This window comes from Pseudophryne corroboree, chromosome 1 (assembly GCF_028390025.1).
Source record: "Pseudophryne corroboree isolate aPseCor3 chromosome 1, aPseCor3.hap2, whole genome shotgun sequence".
In the NCBI taxonomy this organism is placed as follows: domain Eukaryota; kingdom Metazoa; phylum Chordata; class Amphibia; order Anura; family Myobatrachidae; genus Pseudophryne; species Pseudophryne corroboree.
Genome location: NC_086444.1, coordinates 520,396,904 through 520,418,395, shown reverse-complemented (window position 1 = coordinate 520,418,395; position 21,492 = coordinate 520,396,904). Strand labels below are relative to the sequence as shown.

The following is a 21,492-nucleotide window of genomic DNA, read 5'->3' as shown; positions in this document are numbered from 1 at the left end:
AACCATGCACACACATCTGCTCATTCTCATGATGTAAAAGAAAATATGATTCATCAGACCAGGTCATCTTCTGACTCTCACTTGCCCATTGTAGGTGGTTGTATGTGTGGACAGGGGTCAGCAAGGGCAGTCTGAGTGATCTGTGGCTACACATGCCCATATGCAGCAAGGTGCATTGTACTATGTTTTCTGATACCTTTGTGTCATAGCCAGCATTAACTTTATCAGCAACTTGTGCTACAGTCGCTCTTCTGTGGGATTGGACTGGAAGGGGCTAGCCTTCTCTCCCCATGCACATCAGTTTTGCCAGTTCACTGGTTATCCTTCCTTGGACCACTTTTGGTAAGTATTAACCACAGCATAATGGGAAATGCTGTGACCCAGTCATCTAGCCATAACTTTTAGTTCTCCTTAAAGTGGCACAGACCCTTACACCTGCCTATTTTCCTTGCTTCCAACACATAAACTTATAGAACTGAGTATTCACTTGCTGCCTAATATATCCTACCCCTTGACAGGCACCACTGTAATGAGATAATTAATGCTATTCACTTCACCTTTCAGCAGTTTTAATGTTGTGGCTGATCGGTGTATGTCAGGTGAGCACAAATAATGTGGCAATCTGAGATAGCTGTCACGGGCATTAGGCTTTGGAGGCAGCTAAATGTTGGAAATTAATGCAATTTTTCTTGTTGGTAAGTTAGCAGTTCTACCATGTTGGTATATCCAAGTATTAAAGACAATATGACAATATGTGCTTTACAGTATAACACCATACAAACCATTGGTAGTTTTCATAACAGAAGAACCATTTGGCAAAAATAAACATAGTTAAGCTGCCCTTATAAATGTCGTAGTGAAATAATTTTGGAATGTAGCATTGTTGAGCATTAGACCATCATTCATTACAAACAATGTGATCCAAGAGAAGTTATTGGTAGTGGTCTTCTAGAAGACGTTGCGTTGGAACTCCATAATAAAATTCAGAAATCTTCTCCATGGCTCGACCTGTAAAGTTGACTTTTCCTCTTTTCTTTCGAATAGTTGTGTATTCATATGACTTCAATTTGCTGTAATAATCTGAGAATTTATTATACAGAATAGAAATAGGCATTCCATTTAGAATGATTCCAAAAGCGATGCACAGGAATGCAAAAAGTCGGCCAAGGTGGGTTTCTGGATAAGTGTCTCCATATCCTACGGTAGAGATGCTCACCTGGAAACAAATGGAAATATTAGCAAGTTTGTTTGTTTTCACTTTTGTATTATTAATATTATTGCTTTCAGTTATAAATCTGTTTGCTGCTCATTGATCCTATCCAGAGCCGGCCATAGGCATAGGCAAACTAGGCAATTGCCTAGGGCATTTGATATGCCTAGGGGCATCAGCAGCTTCTGCTGATTAAAATGATATGCGGCATGCCTATATTCTGTGTGTAGCATTTCATAATGCAGATACAGCCACAGTCTCACACAGTATATAGGCATGCCGCATACCATTTTAATCAGTAGAAGCTGCTTGTGCATCCTAGCCACATAGCAATGCAAATAAGTTGCATTTTCATAAAAAAAGGTGCCAGATGTTAGCACTGAGGCAATATTTATGAGGACACATCTGTATCCAAGCAGACGCAGAGGTCACAGTGTTAGTGGCAGTGTGATTGCTTTGTGCATGTGAGTGGGTTGGTTGTGCAGTAGTGTTCGAAATATGTGTAAGGAGCATTATGTGTGTCATGTAAAAATGCATTAATAATGTGCAACATATGTGTAAGAGGCATTATGTGTGTCATTATGTGTATAATGGCATTAATAATGTACGACATATGTGTAAAAGGGTACTACTGTATGTGTGTCATTATGTGTATAGGGTCACTAATAATGTGCAGCAAATGTGTAGGGAGCACTATGTGTTTCATTATGTGTATAAGGGCATTAATTATGTGCGGCTTATGTGTAAGGGACATTATGTGTAAAAGGGCATTAATAAAGGTTGTCATAATGTGTAAGGCGCATTATGTTTATAAGGACATTACTAATGTGTCTCATGTGTAAGGGGCATTACTGTGTGCAATTATGTGTATAAATGCATTACTAACGTATTGGCATTATGTGTATAAGGTGCTCTACTATGTGGTGTTGCGTATAGAAAGGGCACTACTGTGTCGTTTAATGTGAATAAAGAGCAATAGAGTGTGATGTAATGTGAATAAGGGGCTCTACTGTGAGTAGTAACGTTTATAAGGTAAAGTAATACTACTGTGGGATGTAATATGAATTATGAACACTATCGCATGATCAAATGTGAATGAAGTTGCAGTGTTGTGTTGCGTAATTGGAATTGGGGTTCCTATTGTGTGGCCATTCCCCTTGCCAGCAAAAACATACCCCTTTTTGGGCTGTGCGCCAAATGTGCAAACTGTTATATGGGGTACAAACACCAAAATAAGGACTGCTATGGGTGAGGGGTGAAGGTGCTGGGAAAGAGGTGCAAGGTCAGAACCAGCGGTGGTGCTAGGGGGCACCAGCCAAAATCTTGCCTAGGGCATCATATTGGTTAGGGCCGGCTCTGATCCTATCTATAGTCACTCATCACCATTAAACTACCTGACATAAATTGGGAATATTTAAAAGCCCTTCAGATAATTAAATGTATTTTTAAAAAAGGTTTTTATATCTGTTTTCATTTGAGATATACAGGGGAGGGGTACTGGGGTGCACACCGGTAATGAGAGGTGCAACCCTGTGGAGACCTTTCAGTAGAACTGCATACAAAGAAAAAGGTTGCAGGTGCACAATTCAAACATTACCAATTTATTAATAATAATCATTGCAATAAAATTTTACTTATGGCTATAACTATGCGAAGAACCTCGCTCAAAATGCAAAATTTTATTGCAATGATTATTATTAATAAATTGGTAATGTTTGAATTGTGCACCTGCAACGTTTTTCTTCATTTGAGATATGCAAAGAAATTTGGGGTTACACTACACTGTAGGCATTAGACTGGGGAAAAAGATTTCAGCAAACTGTCTCTAGTTAACATTAAGCTAAAAGGAATACTAAAGAGTAGAAATCACATGGCATAGATCAGTGTGATCGGGCCCATCAGAAAGTATGAAATGAGCAATGTGATCAGGTATGTAAAGGCAGGATGGAAATGAAGATCAATGATCTAAGGGTAACTGGGTGCTAGAAGGGAGGTAGTAGAGGAAGACAGCCATATTTCATAGGTCAATAAACAAAAAATCATAGTGAATAGTAAAGCACAAGCCAGCTGAACAGTCGTATGTAACCTAGGATTGGGTAGCCACAGTAGTGATGGCCAGCTGTGCGCTCACCATCAATGGTAGCAAACTATGCATTGAAGTACCAGCGATGGTTTCACTCACCAATGGTCATCCTTGCTCTTTCACTCTCTGGCCCATGGATCAATCAGAACCTAGGGACGGGGCTTCACGGATGCATCGGGGGGCAGAGCTAGACTTAGTGTTCTGGCACCAACTAGGGAAATGGGAACCATTGGGGGGTTCTGTACTATTGATTGGATCTCCACCACTGATGGCAAAACACTCTAATATTGGCAATAAACTACTTATGGTTTGTAACCATTAATGGTCGATGGCCAACCTTAAGCCACAGCAAGTACTGTAGGTGTTCAAGACTGGGACAGATATCCAGGGAGTTAATAACAAAGCAAACAAGGGAAAAGCAAGTACAAGCAGTTGAGGATAAACAGTAACAATAGAAGAAGATAGATAGTTAAAAGAAACAGCAGTGATAAACAGAATGCACAGGACATAAACAGAGACAGACAATAGCCGCACTGTGTGGCAGCCTGATCTCGCACAAAAGTGTTCGCTGCCCTATAGAGTAGCGATCACTTCTGCGCAAATCTGCCATTTGGCCGGCCTGACGAAGGGTGCGAGATGTTACTGTCATTTAACAGCTGCAGCAACGGTAATTCGCACCCTCTGACGGCAGTTGCATTTCCCCCTAAATCTAGGAGCAGAATACAATTAAAAGCATTAGGAGCTCAGATTCGGGCACACAGAAATCTTAGACATCTAAAGGGGCAAGGAGCGGACCAAACACTGACTTACGGATTGGAAAGAATTTATATATATATATATATATATATATATAGAGGAAGATGGACTGTTATCGAAAGTACACCCGACACAACATCCCTGCCCATAGAGAGGCTTATCTTTTGGCCAAACTCATTTATGATACATTTCTCACAGAACGGGCCCAATTGTTCTACGACTATCAGTGAAACAAATTCCACAGATGGGGCAATAAGTCAGGCAAACTATTGGCCAATTTGATTAAGGGTCCTAAATCCCGTACATGGGTAAATGCAATCAATAGCTCAGGCACACTGGTTACCGACCCTAAACTTATCTGCACTGAATTTAGAAACTTTTACCAATCTTTATATACCAAAGGTCCTGACGACTCAGACGCCAATCACTCCTTTCTGGAGGATGCTGCTCTCCCCGTTCTGACTCTGGAGGAGAGAGATTCTCTAGACAATCCGATTACGGTCGAGGAGGTCATTGACGTTATTAAAACCCTGCCGAACAATAAAAGCTCTGGCCCTGATGGGTTTGGTGCTGAGTTCTATAAGATGCTCCGTGATGAGCTAGCTCCCACTCTTACGTCTCTCTACAATCACATTCTTACCTCCAAACAGACCCCAATCAGATTCAATGAGGCCACGATAATAGTTATACCGAAACCCGGCAAGGACCCTTCCTTGCCGGGATCTTACAGGCCGATATCCCTCCTCAATCAGGATTTTAAGATTCTCACAAAATTGATGGCCAATAGATTACAACTCTGTCTTTCCCGTATTATATCGCCTGCGCAGATGGGCTTTATCAAACATAGACAGTCAGTACGGGGTATTAGGACTGCCTTAGTGGCTATTACCTACTCCCGTACCAACAACATCATGGATAATATCCTGATTAACCTTGATGCGGAAAAGGCCTTTGACAAAATTGCCTGGCCTCATCTTGCTAGAGTTTTGCTTTATCAACAATTCGGTGAGACCTTTCGCGGCCTTGTCGACTCCCTTTATGCCAGCCCAACTGCGCAGGTGGTAGTCAATAACATTCCCTTTTCTCCCTTTCTCCTTGAGAGAGGGACTAGACAGGGATGCCCTCTCTCTCCCCTCCTTTTTAACTTAGCCTTGGAACCCTTTATACGGTATATCCTTAACTTGTCTGCCTTTCGGGGCATTAGAATTGGTAATAGAGAGATTAAACTCATGGCGTTTGCGGATGACATCCTTCTCTTCACCTCTAACCCAAGACAATCTGTTATGGTGTTACAGAACACCATCGATCGTTTCTCCTCCTTTGCTGGTTTTTCTATTAACTATGATAAATCGGAAGCTTTGGCCATGTTCCCCCAGGTAGCTATGGGCTGGGATTTTCCTTTTCCATTCGTTGGGCCCTCACTCATATTACATATCTCGGAGTCCTTCTCCTTTCTGATCCCGCTCGCCTATACTCTGACAACGTCCACCCTATTCTGACTAAAATCCAGACGGAACTGGCGTTATGGCAATCATTGCCCCTCAATCTGTTGGGGCGTTCTAGCCTTGTTAAGATGGCTAGTTTTCCTAAACTGCTCTATGTGCTGCAGATGGTACCCATCATGCTCTCAAAATCCGATATATCTCTCCTCAACGCCTCGATCTCTAAATTCATCTGGGCCAGTGAGCGACCCAGAATAAGTCTCTTTAAATTATCTCAAACGGTACAGAATGGGGGGCTGAATCTGCCGGATATAGAGCAGTACAATCGAGTTTGCCTTCTTCGCTTAGCTATGGACTGGCTCAGCGGTACGTCAGTTTTTACCGACTCCTTGATTGATTCCCAACTCTGTGGCCACCTATCTCTTAGTTTCATTCTGCACACGAACAAATCTGATCTATATTCTCCTCACCTCGACAATGCTCTCCTGACTTCTACAATTGTGGCGTGGAGGTTATCCTGTAAATCTCTCAAACTGCAACACAATTACTCATTGTTTCTCCCCTTAGTTGGCAACTTACACTTTCAAACGGGACAGGCCCTCCTTCCTTTCACCGCTTGGCATGCCATGGGTATCACATGCATTGGCAACCTTCTTGACTCTAGAAAGAAAATGCTTACTTTTACAGAAACACTAGCCAAATTTGACATCAACCCCAGACATGACTTCTATTTTTTTCAGGCCTCGCACTATGTACAATCAGTCCTCTCCCATCTTAGTGCATCAGACTTTGTAAATTCTCTAGACACACTTCTGCGCTCTGGGACTTGTTCCATTTCAACTATATATACCCGCATACGCACAGAACATATACCCACCAATGACTTAGTTCAAGTACAGAAATGGTCCTCTCAAATTCCTTCTATGTCCCCCGACGCTGTGATGGATAGTTTTACGGTTTCCCTTAAACTTATCCCGGCTAGTTTATACCAAGAAATGACCTATAAGATTTTACATAGAGCCTATATCTCTCCAAAGAGGAGTCATTTGATGGGTTTGTCCGACTCGGCGAAATGTATAAAATGCTCTGCACCGGTGGCTGATCTTCTGCATTGCTTTTGGCATTGCCCCTTTATCCAAACATTCTGGGCTGAGCAACAAATCTATGGTACCTCCGAGTTGGGCTTGCGCTTTCAATGCACTGCCTCTTGGGCTCTCTTTGGACACGTTCGTGATCAACACGACCTTCCCTCTCAGGATGCGAAATCGGTTGTAATTCTTTCGGCGGTAGGTAGAAAGGCTATACTTAAGCCGTGGATCTCCGATACCCCCCCAACGCTACCACTAGCTACCTCTAGACTGCTTTTCTTGTTTACGATAGACTGGCTGGAAATATCCCTTGATAAAGGAATACTAACGCCTACGCTATTTCAATGCTGGGGACGAGTTATAAATAGATTGCCCACTCAAACAAAATTAGCCTTTAAACAGAGCTTTCATTGCACCACCTGGTACGGGCATCAACTCCTAGCCGACAATCCTCCTATCTCCCTCCCATGACTGCTTACTCCTCCTCCCTCTCCGTCCTTCCTATTCCTCTCTTCTCTCTATCGCTCGAATTCTTGACACCTACATTGGCTTTATGGGTCTTTTATCTTCCCCCTTCTGCTCCCTCTTTTTGGATCTTTATCTTCTACATATCTTCTCTTGCTCTGACGATGTCTCCGTGGATGGGTCGACGGTTCCCTAGCCTTGGCAGGTATTATTATTATTACTATTTTTTCTATGTTAGTTTATTATTTTTAGTTTAGCGCTCCCCAACGAGGTGGACGCATTAGTATGTTATACTTTTTTGTTTGTTTTTCTACATCAGATATACGATTGATGTTTTGGTAGACTCATTTTTCTTTGATGTCTATAATTCTGTCATATGTATTTTGATACTTTAAACTAGAAAATGGAAAAAGTGAGGTTCATTGCTGGGACCCGACCATTTTATGTTTGATCTATGAATCATTGTGTTTTTATGTATGGTTGGACCCTATACCTTTATCTGCTATTGCATATTGTATTTTCTGAACCTCAATAAATATATTTTGGGGAAAAAAAAGGAAGCGTCCAGAACTTGAAAACAGCTCTCCTTGCTGTATGGATAGAAAGAAGTTTTTATAAAAGATGTCTGATAGTTCATAGCTGCACCATGTCTGCACTTATTTTAATCTTCAATTTTACATAAATTGTTTACGTGGGATTTCTAATGTACAATAACACCTATTGTGCGAAAATTCTCATATAATTGCTATGCATAATGCCTCATTCATACCAGTGGATTAATAGTAATAAACATTTTCTCATGCTGATTTCTGCGTGGAGCCCTGCCATGAGCAAATCATTAATCCCTTTGCAGACAGACAGATGAAAATGTGACACAGATAAAATATGTGATAAATCATTTATGTGCTATTTTTGCAAAAGGTCTCTGGAAACCAAAGAAAAAATTCTGAAAATCAGGACTTAATTCAGATTTGTATGTAAAACCGAAGGTTTACTTACACATCCGATCGTGTGGGGTCTGTGCAGGCGCAACATCCATTCTGAATGGGTCTTGAGATATCGCTTGCAACCCCCTGGCCCTGTCAGACGCATTTTGGGGGGTGGAGCCGGTGCAGCACCATTCTAAAAAACGGGGGCATGTTGCCCCAATTTTGTAGGCGTGACAAGTTCAGGGTCTGTGTCGTTGGACGCAGACTTAAGGGTCTCATGACACTAGGATGATGAGGCCCGATTTCATCCGATTTCGGGCCTTTCGGCCCGATATATCGGATGAAATCGGGCATTTTGGAGGTGTCTCCGATCCGATGCGCGTTCCCTTGAGCATCGGATTGGATCCTCCAGATTGAATGTGCTGCACATTCAATCATGTCCGACCCCGCAGGCATGGCTGGGAACGCCCAAGATACATCGTATGCAAAAGGACAGCATACGATGTACCTTAGGTGATCCTGCCCCCTGGGAGGCTGCCGGGGTGATCGCCGGCGACATGTCAGACGGACATGTCGCGGAAGTGTATGGGGCCCATTACTGGACCCGAGTGTCAGGATCCGATGACCAGCCTGAGTAAGCTTCAGCTTACGCATGTTGACCAGTGCCTAAGAACATGGTGAATCGCGAAAAAGGTAGTCGCGATGGGGATACCAGGCTGCATCCTCAGATACAGCACTTGGATCTCACAAATCTGCATCTCCTGCTGTAGTCACATTTTAATTACACAGAATTGCACAGCAGTTTCCTTGTGACTGTTCAATTCCTTGCAAACAAGAAACATGAATTAAGCTCTCAATTCCAACCACCCAGAACTACTCCTTTCATTAAATTCCCTTTCTCTCCTAAAACAGTGCTTGGTTTAGGATCTTACTTTATTGAATACGTTATTCCCTTCTTTTATATGGATTCTATGTTTACAACACGCCAAGCACCCTGTATGTAGGGCAGTATGGCAGTACAGATGGTGTAATGGTTGAGATTACTGCCTCACAGCACTGATGTCATGAGACTGATTCCCACCACCGCCCTAAATGTGTGGAGTTTATATATTCTCCCCATGCTTTTGTGGGTTTCCTCCCACAGTCCAAAAATATAGTGGTAGGATAATTGGCTCCCCACAAACATTAACCTTAGTGTGTGTATGTACATGGGCAGACTGCATAATAACAGTTATATTTATTGTAAATTATACATGGGCAGACGAGATAATAACAGTTATATTTATTGCAAATTAATAGTCAAAGGAGGTCAAACAATAAAGATCATTCATTTACTCTGACATTATGGGTTGAGCGTTATGTTTGTGAATATTGATGATTAGGCTGGGCAGCCTGTTGATCAGCAGTTCGGTTCACTCTACAAACATCGGTACCACAATCATGTAAATGAGGCCCACAGTTTTGCGAACGTTCTTTTAGTAGACAGAATATGAAATGTTATATATATGTTATATTCCCTTGAAGAGGCATCATTTACAACCTAAGGCGTCCCTATTGCGTATAGACTGAGACCCGAGCAGAAGTTTATTTGATTGAACTTCAATATTCTGCAGCTGTATCTTGCCTTCTACTCCCCGACTCCCATGTATTGTATATTCCTTCTTTCTAACTATTTGAATCACATGAAATCAAGTTATTTTCTAATTTGGGGTGACATGCTTTGAAGAAACCTTTGATGACCGTGTTATAACTATAGTATAAGACATGGTGTAAATGCTTGATTACTTGTGCATGTCAGTTTTCTTTACTTGTTCTAAGTTCAACTGGGCAGACACATGACGTGTGGAATCTGTGTATAGAGAAGCAGTATTCACCCCTCCTCATAAAATGTGTAATGTAATCAATAGGTATGATAGCAGTGTTCTGTACAAACGTTCTTGTAAATAAATGTATATCTTTACTTCTTCCTCCCATATACTAGGTCATTATTTTATAATTTCACATGTCTTTGGCAGTAGCCACTGAAATCTTTAACATTATTGCTGGTGGGCCATCATGCATCCATTTTCTTATAATCACTACAGAAAATTGGAAGTGCAGCTTATTGAGGCTGAAATAGAAGGCCATTGGAAAAGAATTACAAGTCTAAGGAATTTTATTTTGCCCTTATAGAAGTGTATTTTGGTAAACGTAAAGAACAATTATTTTCTAATACGGACCATGGTGGTCATTCCGAGTTGTTCGCTCGCAAGCTGCTTTTAGCAGCTTTGCACACGCTAAGCCGCCGCCTACTGGGAGTGAATCTTAGCATATTAAAATTGCGAACGAAAGATTAGCAGAATTGCGAATAGACACTTCTTAGCAGTTTCTGAGTAGCTCCAGACTTACTCGGCATCTGCGATCAGTTCAGTGCTTGTCGTTCCTGGTTTGACGTCACAAACACACCCAGCGTTCGCCCAGACACTCCTCCGTTTCTCCAGCCACTCCCGCGTTTTTCCCAGAAACGGTAGCGTTTTTTCACACACTCCCATAAAACGGCATGTTTCCGCCCAGAAACACCCACTTCCTGTCAATCACATTACGATCACCAGAACGAAGAAAAAACCTTGTAATGCCGTGAGTAAAATTCCTAACTGCATAGCAAATTTACTTGGCGCAGTCGCACTGCGGACATTGCGCATGCGCATTAGCGACTATTCGCTCCGTTGCGACAAAAAAATAACGAGCGAACAACTCGGAATGACCCCCCATATACTGTGAGCTCAAACTCACCATCTGACCAATTATCAGACATTGCCACACACTGCCAGATAACAGGTTTTGGTTTGATGGTTAGTATATCCACTGTCAAATCCGAGCAGCAATTATTGTTAGGCATGCTGGAAGATTTATTATTTCCAACATAGTAGCAGTGTCCCCAATTAATAATATACCACAAAATAGTGCCCCAATTGATAATATTCCTCATAGCAGTGACCCACTTGATAATATAACACACAGTAATGCCCCAATTGATAGTATAACCGTAATAACGCCAAAGATAATATCCCACACCTTAATGCCCCCAATTGACATTATGCTACCGTAATGCCCCCTCAGTCATGCCAATGTATCTGCCAGCCTCACACATCTTCAGTAATTCCCCTTTATAATTCACCTCCAAAGCCCCCTCAATCATGCCTCTTTATGTGCTCAGCGCACTCTCATGACATTGTATTGCACACACACACACACACACACACACACACACACACACACACACACACACACACACACACACACACAATTTCTAAATGTTATACCTATTTGTCCTTCTCCATTAAAAAAAACAGATCACTTAAAGACCATTTTTACATAATTAAAGCGTAAATAACAGATAAACTAAGTAGTGGCTTTTGCAAGGTGGTTTTGGGTTCTACGTTTAACTTTAAAGCAATAATAATATTAAATACAAAACCAGGTGTGTCTTTCATTTAATATTATTGTTATTTTACATTTTGGGTCATAACCACAGAGAATCTAGTAAAGTGAGAAAATCTAGCCCTAAATTTTCAGAGCAAATTTATCATATTTATGACATCTAATTGTTTCAAGCCAGGTTATTGCAATTAGAAACTGTAAATGAGAAAAAGTGGAGCAAAGCATTTTCTCAAGGGATAATTAGGTCATTTTAGAAGGTATACTTTATATTTTAATAATTCCCTGCTTATATGACAAGAAGGGTTTAGTATGAGACCAAGGTCAGCTTCCAATGATGTATATATCTAATCAAATCAATGAAGCAGGAAAGTCAAATCCAGAAATGTAATTTTGTAACCCATAAATTTGGCAAATACAGTATTCCTGTTAGTATTAAAAATAATAATATGTATTCTAGTATCATAAATTCAGATTTCAGTAGGAAGATTTTCAAAGGTGAATATCTTATGAAGCTTTATAGTCTACAATGTATATCTTCTCGTATCATTGGTTAATGCATTTGATCGCAAAGTTTGGATGTTTTGCTTGGAGTGTATCTGTAACTTCACATGCGTAGGATTCTAAGAAACACTCAAACAGCAAGGAGCATTCTTTGTAAGAACACGGCAAGCACTCATGTGGAAAATGAGGACTGCTTGAATCTGTTGCGGAAGTAGTGTGAGGAGAATAAAATGGCATATGCTATTTAAAAAAAATAAAGAATCTGTCTCCATATCATAACAGAAGAAACCAAGGGATTATCTAGTTAACTTTAGAATTAAGTATTGTATAACAGTACCCAAGTCCAACATATAGTATGGATAATTAAATGGTAAAACTGAGCACCTTGGCCAGGACAAGTAGCAAATGATGCTTTCCCCAGGACACATTCTGGGATAAAACATTTCTATTTGACAGCTCTAGTTAGATCTAATGGGCCCTACACACTGGTAGATCCGCCACCGAGCTGCCCGATGGCGGATATGGCCGACGGGCACCCAGCGGCAGGGGGGGGGGGGCAGTGACGGGGGAGTGAAGTTTCTTCACTCCCCCCGTCACCCGGCTCCATAACAGTGCAGGCAAATATGGACGATCTCTTCCATATTGGCCTGCATGCACAAGCGACGGGGCACCAGCGATGAACGAGCGCGGGGCCGCGCATCGTTCATCGCTGGTGCCTCCACACTAAAAGATATGAATGGTATCTCGTTCGTTAATGAACGAGAACGTTCATATCTTTCAGTATTATCTGCCAGTGTGTAGGGCCCATTAAAGAAGCATGTAAGATCTGTATTCTTATTATATTGTTTACAGAGAGCTAATCTGAGCTTTTGTATACCAAGTAGGTCTTTCCTGCAGCACAACCTATGGTATATTGTTGGATACTGCATCATTTTCTTGTGAACACTGCAAAAGTGATCAAGCAGCTAGAAACCATAACACTGGGGGTTATTCAGATCCCATAGCAACTGTTAAGGGATGCGCAAAGTACCAATTGCGCATGCGCAGGACCAGTTCTGCATGTCTGTGAATGATTTCTGCGATGTAGGTAGTAGGATGGGGGGAGGCCTCAGGAAGGTGGGGGGGGGGAGGACCGTCTGGGGTGCAGGAGGGGGCAGAGATAACCTCCATTTGTGAAAATGGAGGTGTGTTACTACCATTTTGGGGGAGGTTAGAGGCCAGGGGTCTCTGTCGTAAGACGGAGAGTATCTGGCCTCTGTGACGGGCTGCTTGTGCAGCACCATGGGTGCCATAAGCTGCCCAATGGTGAGTGATTAATCCGATGCTGCATCCTAGGATGCAGGTCAGATCACTACTGCAGCAGGAGGTATCTGCTTGCAATAGACGCCTCCTGCTGCATCACCATAGAGCACTATCACTGCTGCTTCCTTGGAAGCAGCAGTAACAGCAACTCCTACCACATCTGAATCAGGCCCACTGTCTCTCCAGGTATTGGTCCTCACTCCCATTATGTGACTGCAGTTTCTATGTGTTAAGAAAATGGCTCAGGGTAATAAGTCCAACTCTTTTTAAAAACACTGCAGGAAGTTGTTAGCAGGTTAAAAACAAGCATCTCTTGTGTTTAGGGAACTCATTACTTGGGCTGAACCAATATGGGAGTATTTCTGAACCAATAAATAGGGCAAATAATTTGTGGACTGATACCTATCAGTTTACTAAGAACCAGTACTTGGTTAATGTTATTCAGGCCTCATGAATATTAGTCATGGCAATAGTCAAGAAGTGACTCAGGGATTTTTAGTATTATTCTTTGAAATACATTTTACATCTGGGTATTAGTATTTTTGCATCATTAAGCCACACACTTACTGCTGCCCACCACCAGGCGTGAGGAATACTGGTAAAGTTAGTGCCTGAGACATCATGTTCAACAGTGTAGACCATGGCAGAAAAAGAGAAAATCCCCATGGCAATGAAGAGGAGTAGACATCCCACTTGTTGGTAGCACTGGCGGAGAGTGAAACCAAAGGCTCTCAGACCTGTGGAATGACGTGCCAACTTCAGGATGCGGAATATGCGCATCAGTCTCATTATCCTAAGTACTTGACCGAGTTTTCCCACACGTGCAACAGCCTCTATCTCATGTTCATGATTGGACCTATTCCCATTTTGATCTTCTTCAGAAAATTTCTCAAGGAGCATTTGCAAATACAGTGGCAATATTGCAATCAGGTCTACAGCATTAAGAACACTGCGCACAAAATGTTGTATATCTGGGGTTGAAATTATACGAAGTATGTACTCCAAAGTAAAGAATGCAATACACAGGGTCTCCACATGCTCCAAGTAAGGTTTACCACTTGGAAGCCCAGCTGCATTTTTTTGCTGCATGTCTTCAACTGTGTTAAGTGTCATAGCAACAACTGATATAAGAACAAAGAAACTAGATGCTACTGCCATGGCCTTGGCTGTAATTGATGAGAATGGCTTTTCCATTAAATTCCAAATACAACGCCTCAGATATCCACAAAGCATCCCTCTGAAGAGCTCTTCATTCTCCTCTGTCTCCATTTCAGCTTTGAGCTCCCTCTGGATCTTTAGCTGCTCACTCAACTCATCTTGCCTCTCTTCAAATGATATGCGACAGCAGCGAGGAGTGTGTTTGACTCTTACACCCCAGTAGTTTATTTCCTCTAGGAAGCTGCGAGGACACAACTCATTCCTTACCCACAACACTCCAGTACGATAGAAGTTATAGATATGGTGGAACATAGCTGGATCACGATCAAAGAAATAGACATCTTCCAGTGGACTGTAATCATCACAAAGGTCTAGTTTACGCTGTCGGTCAGTATATGTTGCCAATCGACCTATTCGAGTCTTGGGATAACTAGCTGCTACCAAGTAGGATAAATAATAACTTGTTCCACCCACATTGATGTGCAGCAAATTATTGCAAGTATTTCCAAAAAAAGATGGAGAAAGCAAGCGTGTGTCTTGTTTCTCCTCAAAGAGACCACGATCATGTTGAGCGACAATGAATTGCCTTTTCCATCCATCCAAACGTCTTTCTTCTTTTTCTCCCCACTTCAGTTCTTCTAGATCATCATCATCATCTTCAATATAATAAACAAAGCTGCTCTGTGAGTTGCACTGAAGGTTGGAGGAGTCCCTAGCAAATCGAAATTTGTCCTGGCCTAAATGGGGTCTCCCCAATCCTTCTCTGAAAAAAGACAAAGAAGGAGCCCTGGTCCTTTGCTTATACTGCAGCATGTCTGGTCAGTGAGGATTCATCCCATGCAAGAAAAGTCAGTTAATCATGCAGATAAAACAGAGGCAGGTGTTGTCTTTGTCAGTGTTACCGGGTATATATTGCACTTCTATTTTCTCTGCTGTTTCATGAGCACTGAACAAAACAATGGTAAAGCATTTTCTCTTGTATGTGTCATTGACAATTTTAAATCCTGCTGACAAAGAAGATTTGAATACTTAAGAAGGGATTTTCATTTATTATCCCATTCATCCTGAAACTTACAGTATGTGGTGGTAAGCTAAACAAATGTAGCACACGGATGAGCTAGGGACAGATGGCAAGGCACTGTATATTTTATTCTGCAACCAAACTGTCACTAATTTTCACATTGCATACATTTGCATCATTCATTTATAAAATTATTACAATGAGCTGAGTATATACCAAAACAGCGGTAACCAGAAAAAGCCCCACACGAAAAAAAGCCCATAGGGAAATTGCACTATGACAATGGGTTTTTTCCATGTGCAATTTTTTAGAGAAGAGCTGGTTCGGATGTAACGCCAGAATTAACTCCAGTTCGGTTTTATCTGGATTTTTCTTATTGGCTGTCCAAAACACGTGACATCTATGAGCCAATAAGATGCCGTTTTGAGAACCGAGTAAATCCGAGTACAACCAAGTAAAACCGAACCCGCTTATCTCTAGTTTTTTCATAGAACCCAAAACATCTCTTTCTCGCACTAAGTAGCTTTTGTCGATAGGAAAGTAGATATTTTTGATTGGTGAAGGGACAAATAAGAGCAAAGATAAATGGGAACTTATTTTACCTGTTTTTCAGTGTCTTAAATGTGCCAAGTCTAAAAAATACAAAAATTACTCTATCCACGTTTACAGATCATATATTCTTCAGTGATTTGTAATACAGATAATGATATGAAAATGCCATTAATTGTAAGATTGTTTAGCAACGGCAGATTTAATTATACATCATCACCGGACAGTACTAAAGTGGAATCTGGTCACATGGTCGTCAGTGACCATGTTGATATTCATAATGATGACATTAGAATGCTGACATGGTTCAACATGTCTGTATCCTCAGAATGTCGACATGTTCACAGAGTCACTATGTGAGAGGTTGACATTCTCAAAAAGCTGACAGTTAGGGGGAGGTGCTGCCGGTAGGGTTAGGTTGCAGGTGGAGGTGGGGTAGAAACTAGTGGGGGGTAAAGGTTTGGGAAAGGAATTAGGGTTAGTGAAATGGGAACAAACTTACTAGAACCACTGATCATCAGACGCCTGTGCTGGAAGTGCTGCATACATCACCACCAGGACTCCGGAGAAGATGCTGGAGATGCCGCTGCCACTGGGACTCAGGTAAATGAACGCTGGGCTACCAGAGACATTATGTCAACATTTTATCATTCTATTATTTCGACATGACATCTGTTTGGACATGGTAAATGTTGACATGGTCACTTTTGATGTGTAAAGCATGCCGACATGCTGCATGTCAGCACTTTGGCCACTTTGGCCATGTCAACATTCACCTTCTTTCCGGAAAGCCATGCCCTTGTTAGCATCATGGACAATCAGCAATGGTGCTCTATGTACATTAACACTTACAGGTCCTAAGTAAATCACAGAACAGAAGAATGATGTGGCAGTGGTACACTTACCTGAAAGGCAGCCCTGTTCATCTCATCTCTGTGATAATCTTTGCCACATTGCCAGCTGTCTCATTAGATAGAAGTCATGGCCTCTCCCAGGAAATGTGACATCCAGGCTAAGCATTAAGGAAGACACATCAAATATAGGCTGTACATTGATGGAATGATAGTGTTTGTGGTTATGAAAGATTGATTTGCCTCTTACCAGTGGTACAAGACCTACAAGTGTTGTTTCAACTGCCTCTATGATGCTGAGCAATACTGGAAAAGGGATCAGTATGATATACCAGCGTACAGTATGTCGGCAGCATGGCGAGCGCAAAGAGTCCCCTTGCTGCACTCGCCACAGGTTCTATTCCCACTATATAGATGTCGTGGACACCCATGAGTGGGAATAGCCCCTGTTAGCTGGATTTCCGGCTGGCTGCATTGTCAGTGGCCGGGATTCTGGCATCGGTATGCTGACTGCTGGGATCCCAACTGCCGGCAACCTAACTGCATGCCCTGGAAAATTGCTGTTTTTATTAGTAAAAGGGAATCCTCATCAAGGGTACTTGTAGCCCCAATCAAGTACGATTCAATCCCTTCAAAGGAATTCCACAAATCCTAAATTTTTTGCATTAAAAAATTGCCAATGCTCCTGACCCACCCTGCCATTTCCACAACAGTGGGACAAACCTTCACATTGTAATAGTCCATGCTCAATTTTTCTGCTGGAGATCTGCACTGTTAGAAAATAAAGGCGCCTTGCTCCCCTCTGCCAAACTCCCCCATCTACTGGCAAATTAGCAAGTTCTACCCAACATTCCAGGTTATAAAATCCTTAATCTGTTTGCTCATCCACCAATTAAGCCACCCACTAGTCAACCAAAAATTAGGACTGCCCCTCAAGAATCCAGATTGTTGGGGGCATGAGATACTTAGATGGTTAAAAGGTCAGGGATCTTATTACTTGGGAGTCAAATCATTAGGAAGGCCTTATCGCAGATGGGCAGTCATTCCTAATACGTTCATACCCCAAAAAAGGTAAGATTATCAGGTCCAGTCAGAATGTGGACAGTCAGCATGTTGACATCAGAATGTCATCAGGTTCTGAATATTAACATGGATGTTATGTCAACATGGCCAACATGTTTGCAATGTCCACATTTTATATGTCAACACCAAAATGTTGACAATAGATTTTTTTTTTTAATGTTTAGTGCTAGGATTAGGGATAGATTTAGGGTTAGGCGAAAATAACATTCTGGTGTTGCAGAGATATTACGTAAAATGTCAAACATTTTTACTATGTTGACATTACCTGTCGACCTAATGTCCATGCCAACATTTAGACTGTTGACATTCAGAACCAGTAGACATTCAGACTGTCGACTTTTCATGCCACACCAAGATGATCTGCAAAAGGGCTTGGTGACTGGGATTGTCACCTGTCCAATATTTTTCTGACCTTATTAAGACCCCAATGCATCAGCAATTTGGTGTTTTGCAGATTATTGTGTACATTCATCTACAATGTATGGGGTTCACAGGTCGCAGATTCAGACCAAAATTCGATTGGAAATAAGGTTTTTCAAAGTTTAATTTCACAGATCAATTGAGGCAGTAGATTGCTAGTGTATGAAAACAATCAGCAGATTTTCAGACCATTACTAGTAAACTGACAAGCCTTTCAAGATTGGCAGATCTGTATTTGCTGAAAATGATCTGCAAATCACTTAAAAATATCTATAATGTATGGGTGCAGAAGATTGGTGTATTGGGGAAACTTTAAATTGGGGAAAAAATCACAGAATCTGTTAATTTTTTTGGGGGTGTTTTTTTTGTGATTGCTGATGTACTGGGGCCTTAAGAAATATTGACACTTTTCAAGTAGAAACATAACAAAGGATTGGAAAGCAGGTGTTTATTCACAGACAAGGTGACAACCTTAATGATGATAGATATGAACTATTGTTTTATGTTGAGTGCACAATATTTTTCATACTATATTAACATAAGAATGAAAGTTCTCTTCTGTACTCAGAGTATTTCAGGTACAGTGCCAGAGGCATGAGAGAGAAATTAATTCCCAAAGGTCACAGTAGGCTTACTGTACATGTGATTCACACCAGATTCTCTGCTATAGAAGAATCTTCTATTTCCTGTGACACAATTGAACTAGAATGTGGATATAATATTATATTTCTGTAAATGCTCAGCACCCCTTATACAAGTATAACATGTTAGACACCCTACTATTGCATAGTAGCCTCCTCCTATTGTGATAACTCCATAAATAATAGTAAAATACCAATGTGGGGACGTAAACAATATTAGGCAGGTGGTTTTAATGCTATGGCTAATAGGTGTATATCTAGCCATAATCTTGTACCATATGTATACTCATATGGGCATTCTTATGTTAATCTTGTCTGGCAGACAGGTATTCTTTGTCATTCTCCCTCACAGAGATTTTCAGCATGAAAAGCTGCCACCTTGAAACATACATGTGAATGTATGGCAGCAGAGGTGTTTCCGAATCATAATGTATTTATGTACATGTATACAGGGCCAGAGTAAGGGCACATGGGCCTGGAGCTGAAGATATTCAAGGGCCTTTTGTGAGAATGGGGAAGGTGTGACAAGTGCTGTGTGGGTGTGGCCAGAGCCATATGGGCGTGTACTCTCCGACAATATAATCCCCAATGTCTCCCTAATATTTTAAAAAGATTAAATTTGCATAATTTTGTGAGAAAAATAGAAAAAGGTTCTTAATAGATATGATTTATGGCCAACTATGTGGCCAGCTGATGGCAGGTCATCATCATGCTGCCATGACAATGGGCCTATTTTTATGTGGAGGCCTGGAGCTGTAGCTCAATCCACCCCATTGTTAATCTGGCCCTGCATGTATAGTACATACTGCATATAGGGGCATATTCAACTGATTGACCAAACTGAAGGTCCTCAGAGGCCAAAGTATCGAACTTGAAAAACTTTGCGAACATGTTCGAACCTGACCAAGTAGCTGCTCGGCAAAGCTGTAAAGCCAAGACACCCCGGGCAGCCACCCAAGAAGAACTCCCTGACCTAGTAGAGTGGGCCTGTACAGATTTTGGAACCAGCAAGCCTGCCATGGAATAAGCATGCGGGATAGTGAGACTGATCCAGCGTGCAATTGACTGCTTTGAAGCGGGACACCCAATTTTATTTGGATCATAAATAATGAACAGCGAGTCCGATTTCCTGTGACAAGCTGTCCTCTTTACATACACCTTCAAAGCCCTCACAACATCCAAAGACTTTGAAGTAGCTGAGGTGTTGGTAACAACCGGAACCACAATAGGTTGGTTGATGTGAAATGCGGATGCCACCTTAGGAAGAAATTGCTGACGAGTCCTGAGTTCAGCTCTGTCCTCATGGAAAATTAAGTAGGGGCTTTTGTAAGACAATGCCCCCAGCTCCGACACATGTCTTGCTGTAGCCAAAGCCAGCAGTGTGACGGTCTTCCATGTAAGGTACTTTCGTCCACTTTCTGTAATGGTTCAAACCAGTCCGATTAGAGGAAGTGCAGAACCAAATTGAGACCCCAAGTACCGTGGGAGGCATAAAGGGAGGTTGGATGTGCAAAACACCCTTCAAGAACGTCTGTACCTCAGAGAGAGAAGCCAATTGTTTCTGAAAGTAAATAGACAAGGCCGAAATCTGGACTTTAATGGAGCCTAGATGTAGGCCCACATCCACTCCCGACTGCAGAAAAAGCAGGAGATGTCCCAGACTCCACCGCAGAATATTGACTGCTTTCACACCAACAGACATACTTCTTCCATATATGGTGGTAATGTTTAGACGTTACCCCCTTCCTGGCTTGGATTATAGTCAGGATGACCCTGTCAGGAATACCTCTCCTGGCTATAATCAGATGTTCAACTTCCATGCTGTTAAACGTAGCCGCAGTAAGTCCTGATAGACGAATGGGCCCTGTTGCAGAAGATCCTCGCGAAGAGGTAGAGGCCACGACTCTTCGATCAGCATCTCCAGAAGATCCGCGTACCAGGCCCTTCGCGGCCAGTCCGGAGCAATGAGTATTGCTTGAACCTTTTCCCTTTTAATTCTCTTTAGAATTCTTGGGATCAGAGGAAGTGGAGGAAACACGTACATCAGCTGGTAGACCCATGGAGTTGTCAGAACATCTACCGCCACTGCTTGCGGGTCTCTCGACCTGGAACAATACCTTTCAAGCTTCTCGTTGAGTCGAGAGGCCATCATGTCGATCTGTGGATATCCCCACTGACGTGTCAACCACTGCAACACCTCCGGGTGAAGGCCCCTCTCCCCCGGGTGCAGGTCATGTCTACTGAGGAAGTCTGCTTCCCAGTTGTCTACTCCCTGAATGAAGACCAGCAACAATGCCACGGCGTGTTTTTCCACCCAGAGGAGAATTCTTGACACCTCTAACATTGCTGCTCTGCTTTTCGTTCCGCCCTTTCAGTTTATGTACGTTACCGCTGTTACATTGTCCGACTGGATTTGAATGGCCTGATTCCGAAGTAGAGATGAGGCCTGCAGAAGGGCATTGTAGATAGCCCTGAGTTCCGGAATGTTTATTGGAAGGACGACTTCCCAGATTGACCATCTTCCTTGAAACTTCACCCCCTGGGTGACTGCTCCCCAACCTCTGAGGCTTGCG

The 21,492-nt window shown here is 42.0% G+C and overlaps 1 protein-coding gene and 1 long non-coding RNA gene across 3 annotated transcripts in view; one reads left to right on the top strand and one right to left on the bottom strand.

Annotated features, from left to right (window-relative positions):
- The window catches only part of LOC134912512 (uncharacterized), a 146,403-nt gene that overhangs the window by 70,336 nt on the left and 54,575 nt on the right, over positions 1-21,492 (top strand). The gene's annotated exons all lie outside the window — the stretch shown is intronic.
- KCNV2 (potassium voltage-gated channel modifier subfamily V member 2) lies at positions 932-21,068 on the bottom strand. The gene is made up of 3 exons (XM_063926171.1): positions 21,037-21,068; positions 13,764-15,117; positions 932-1,216 (listed from the first exon to the last, which is right to left on the bottom strand). Exons 1-3 carry the CDS (start codon positions 21,066-21,068, stop codon positions 932-934), a joined length of 1,671 nt encoding a protein of 556 aa, XP_063782241.1.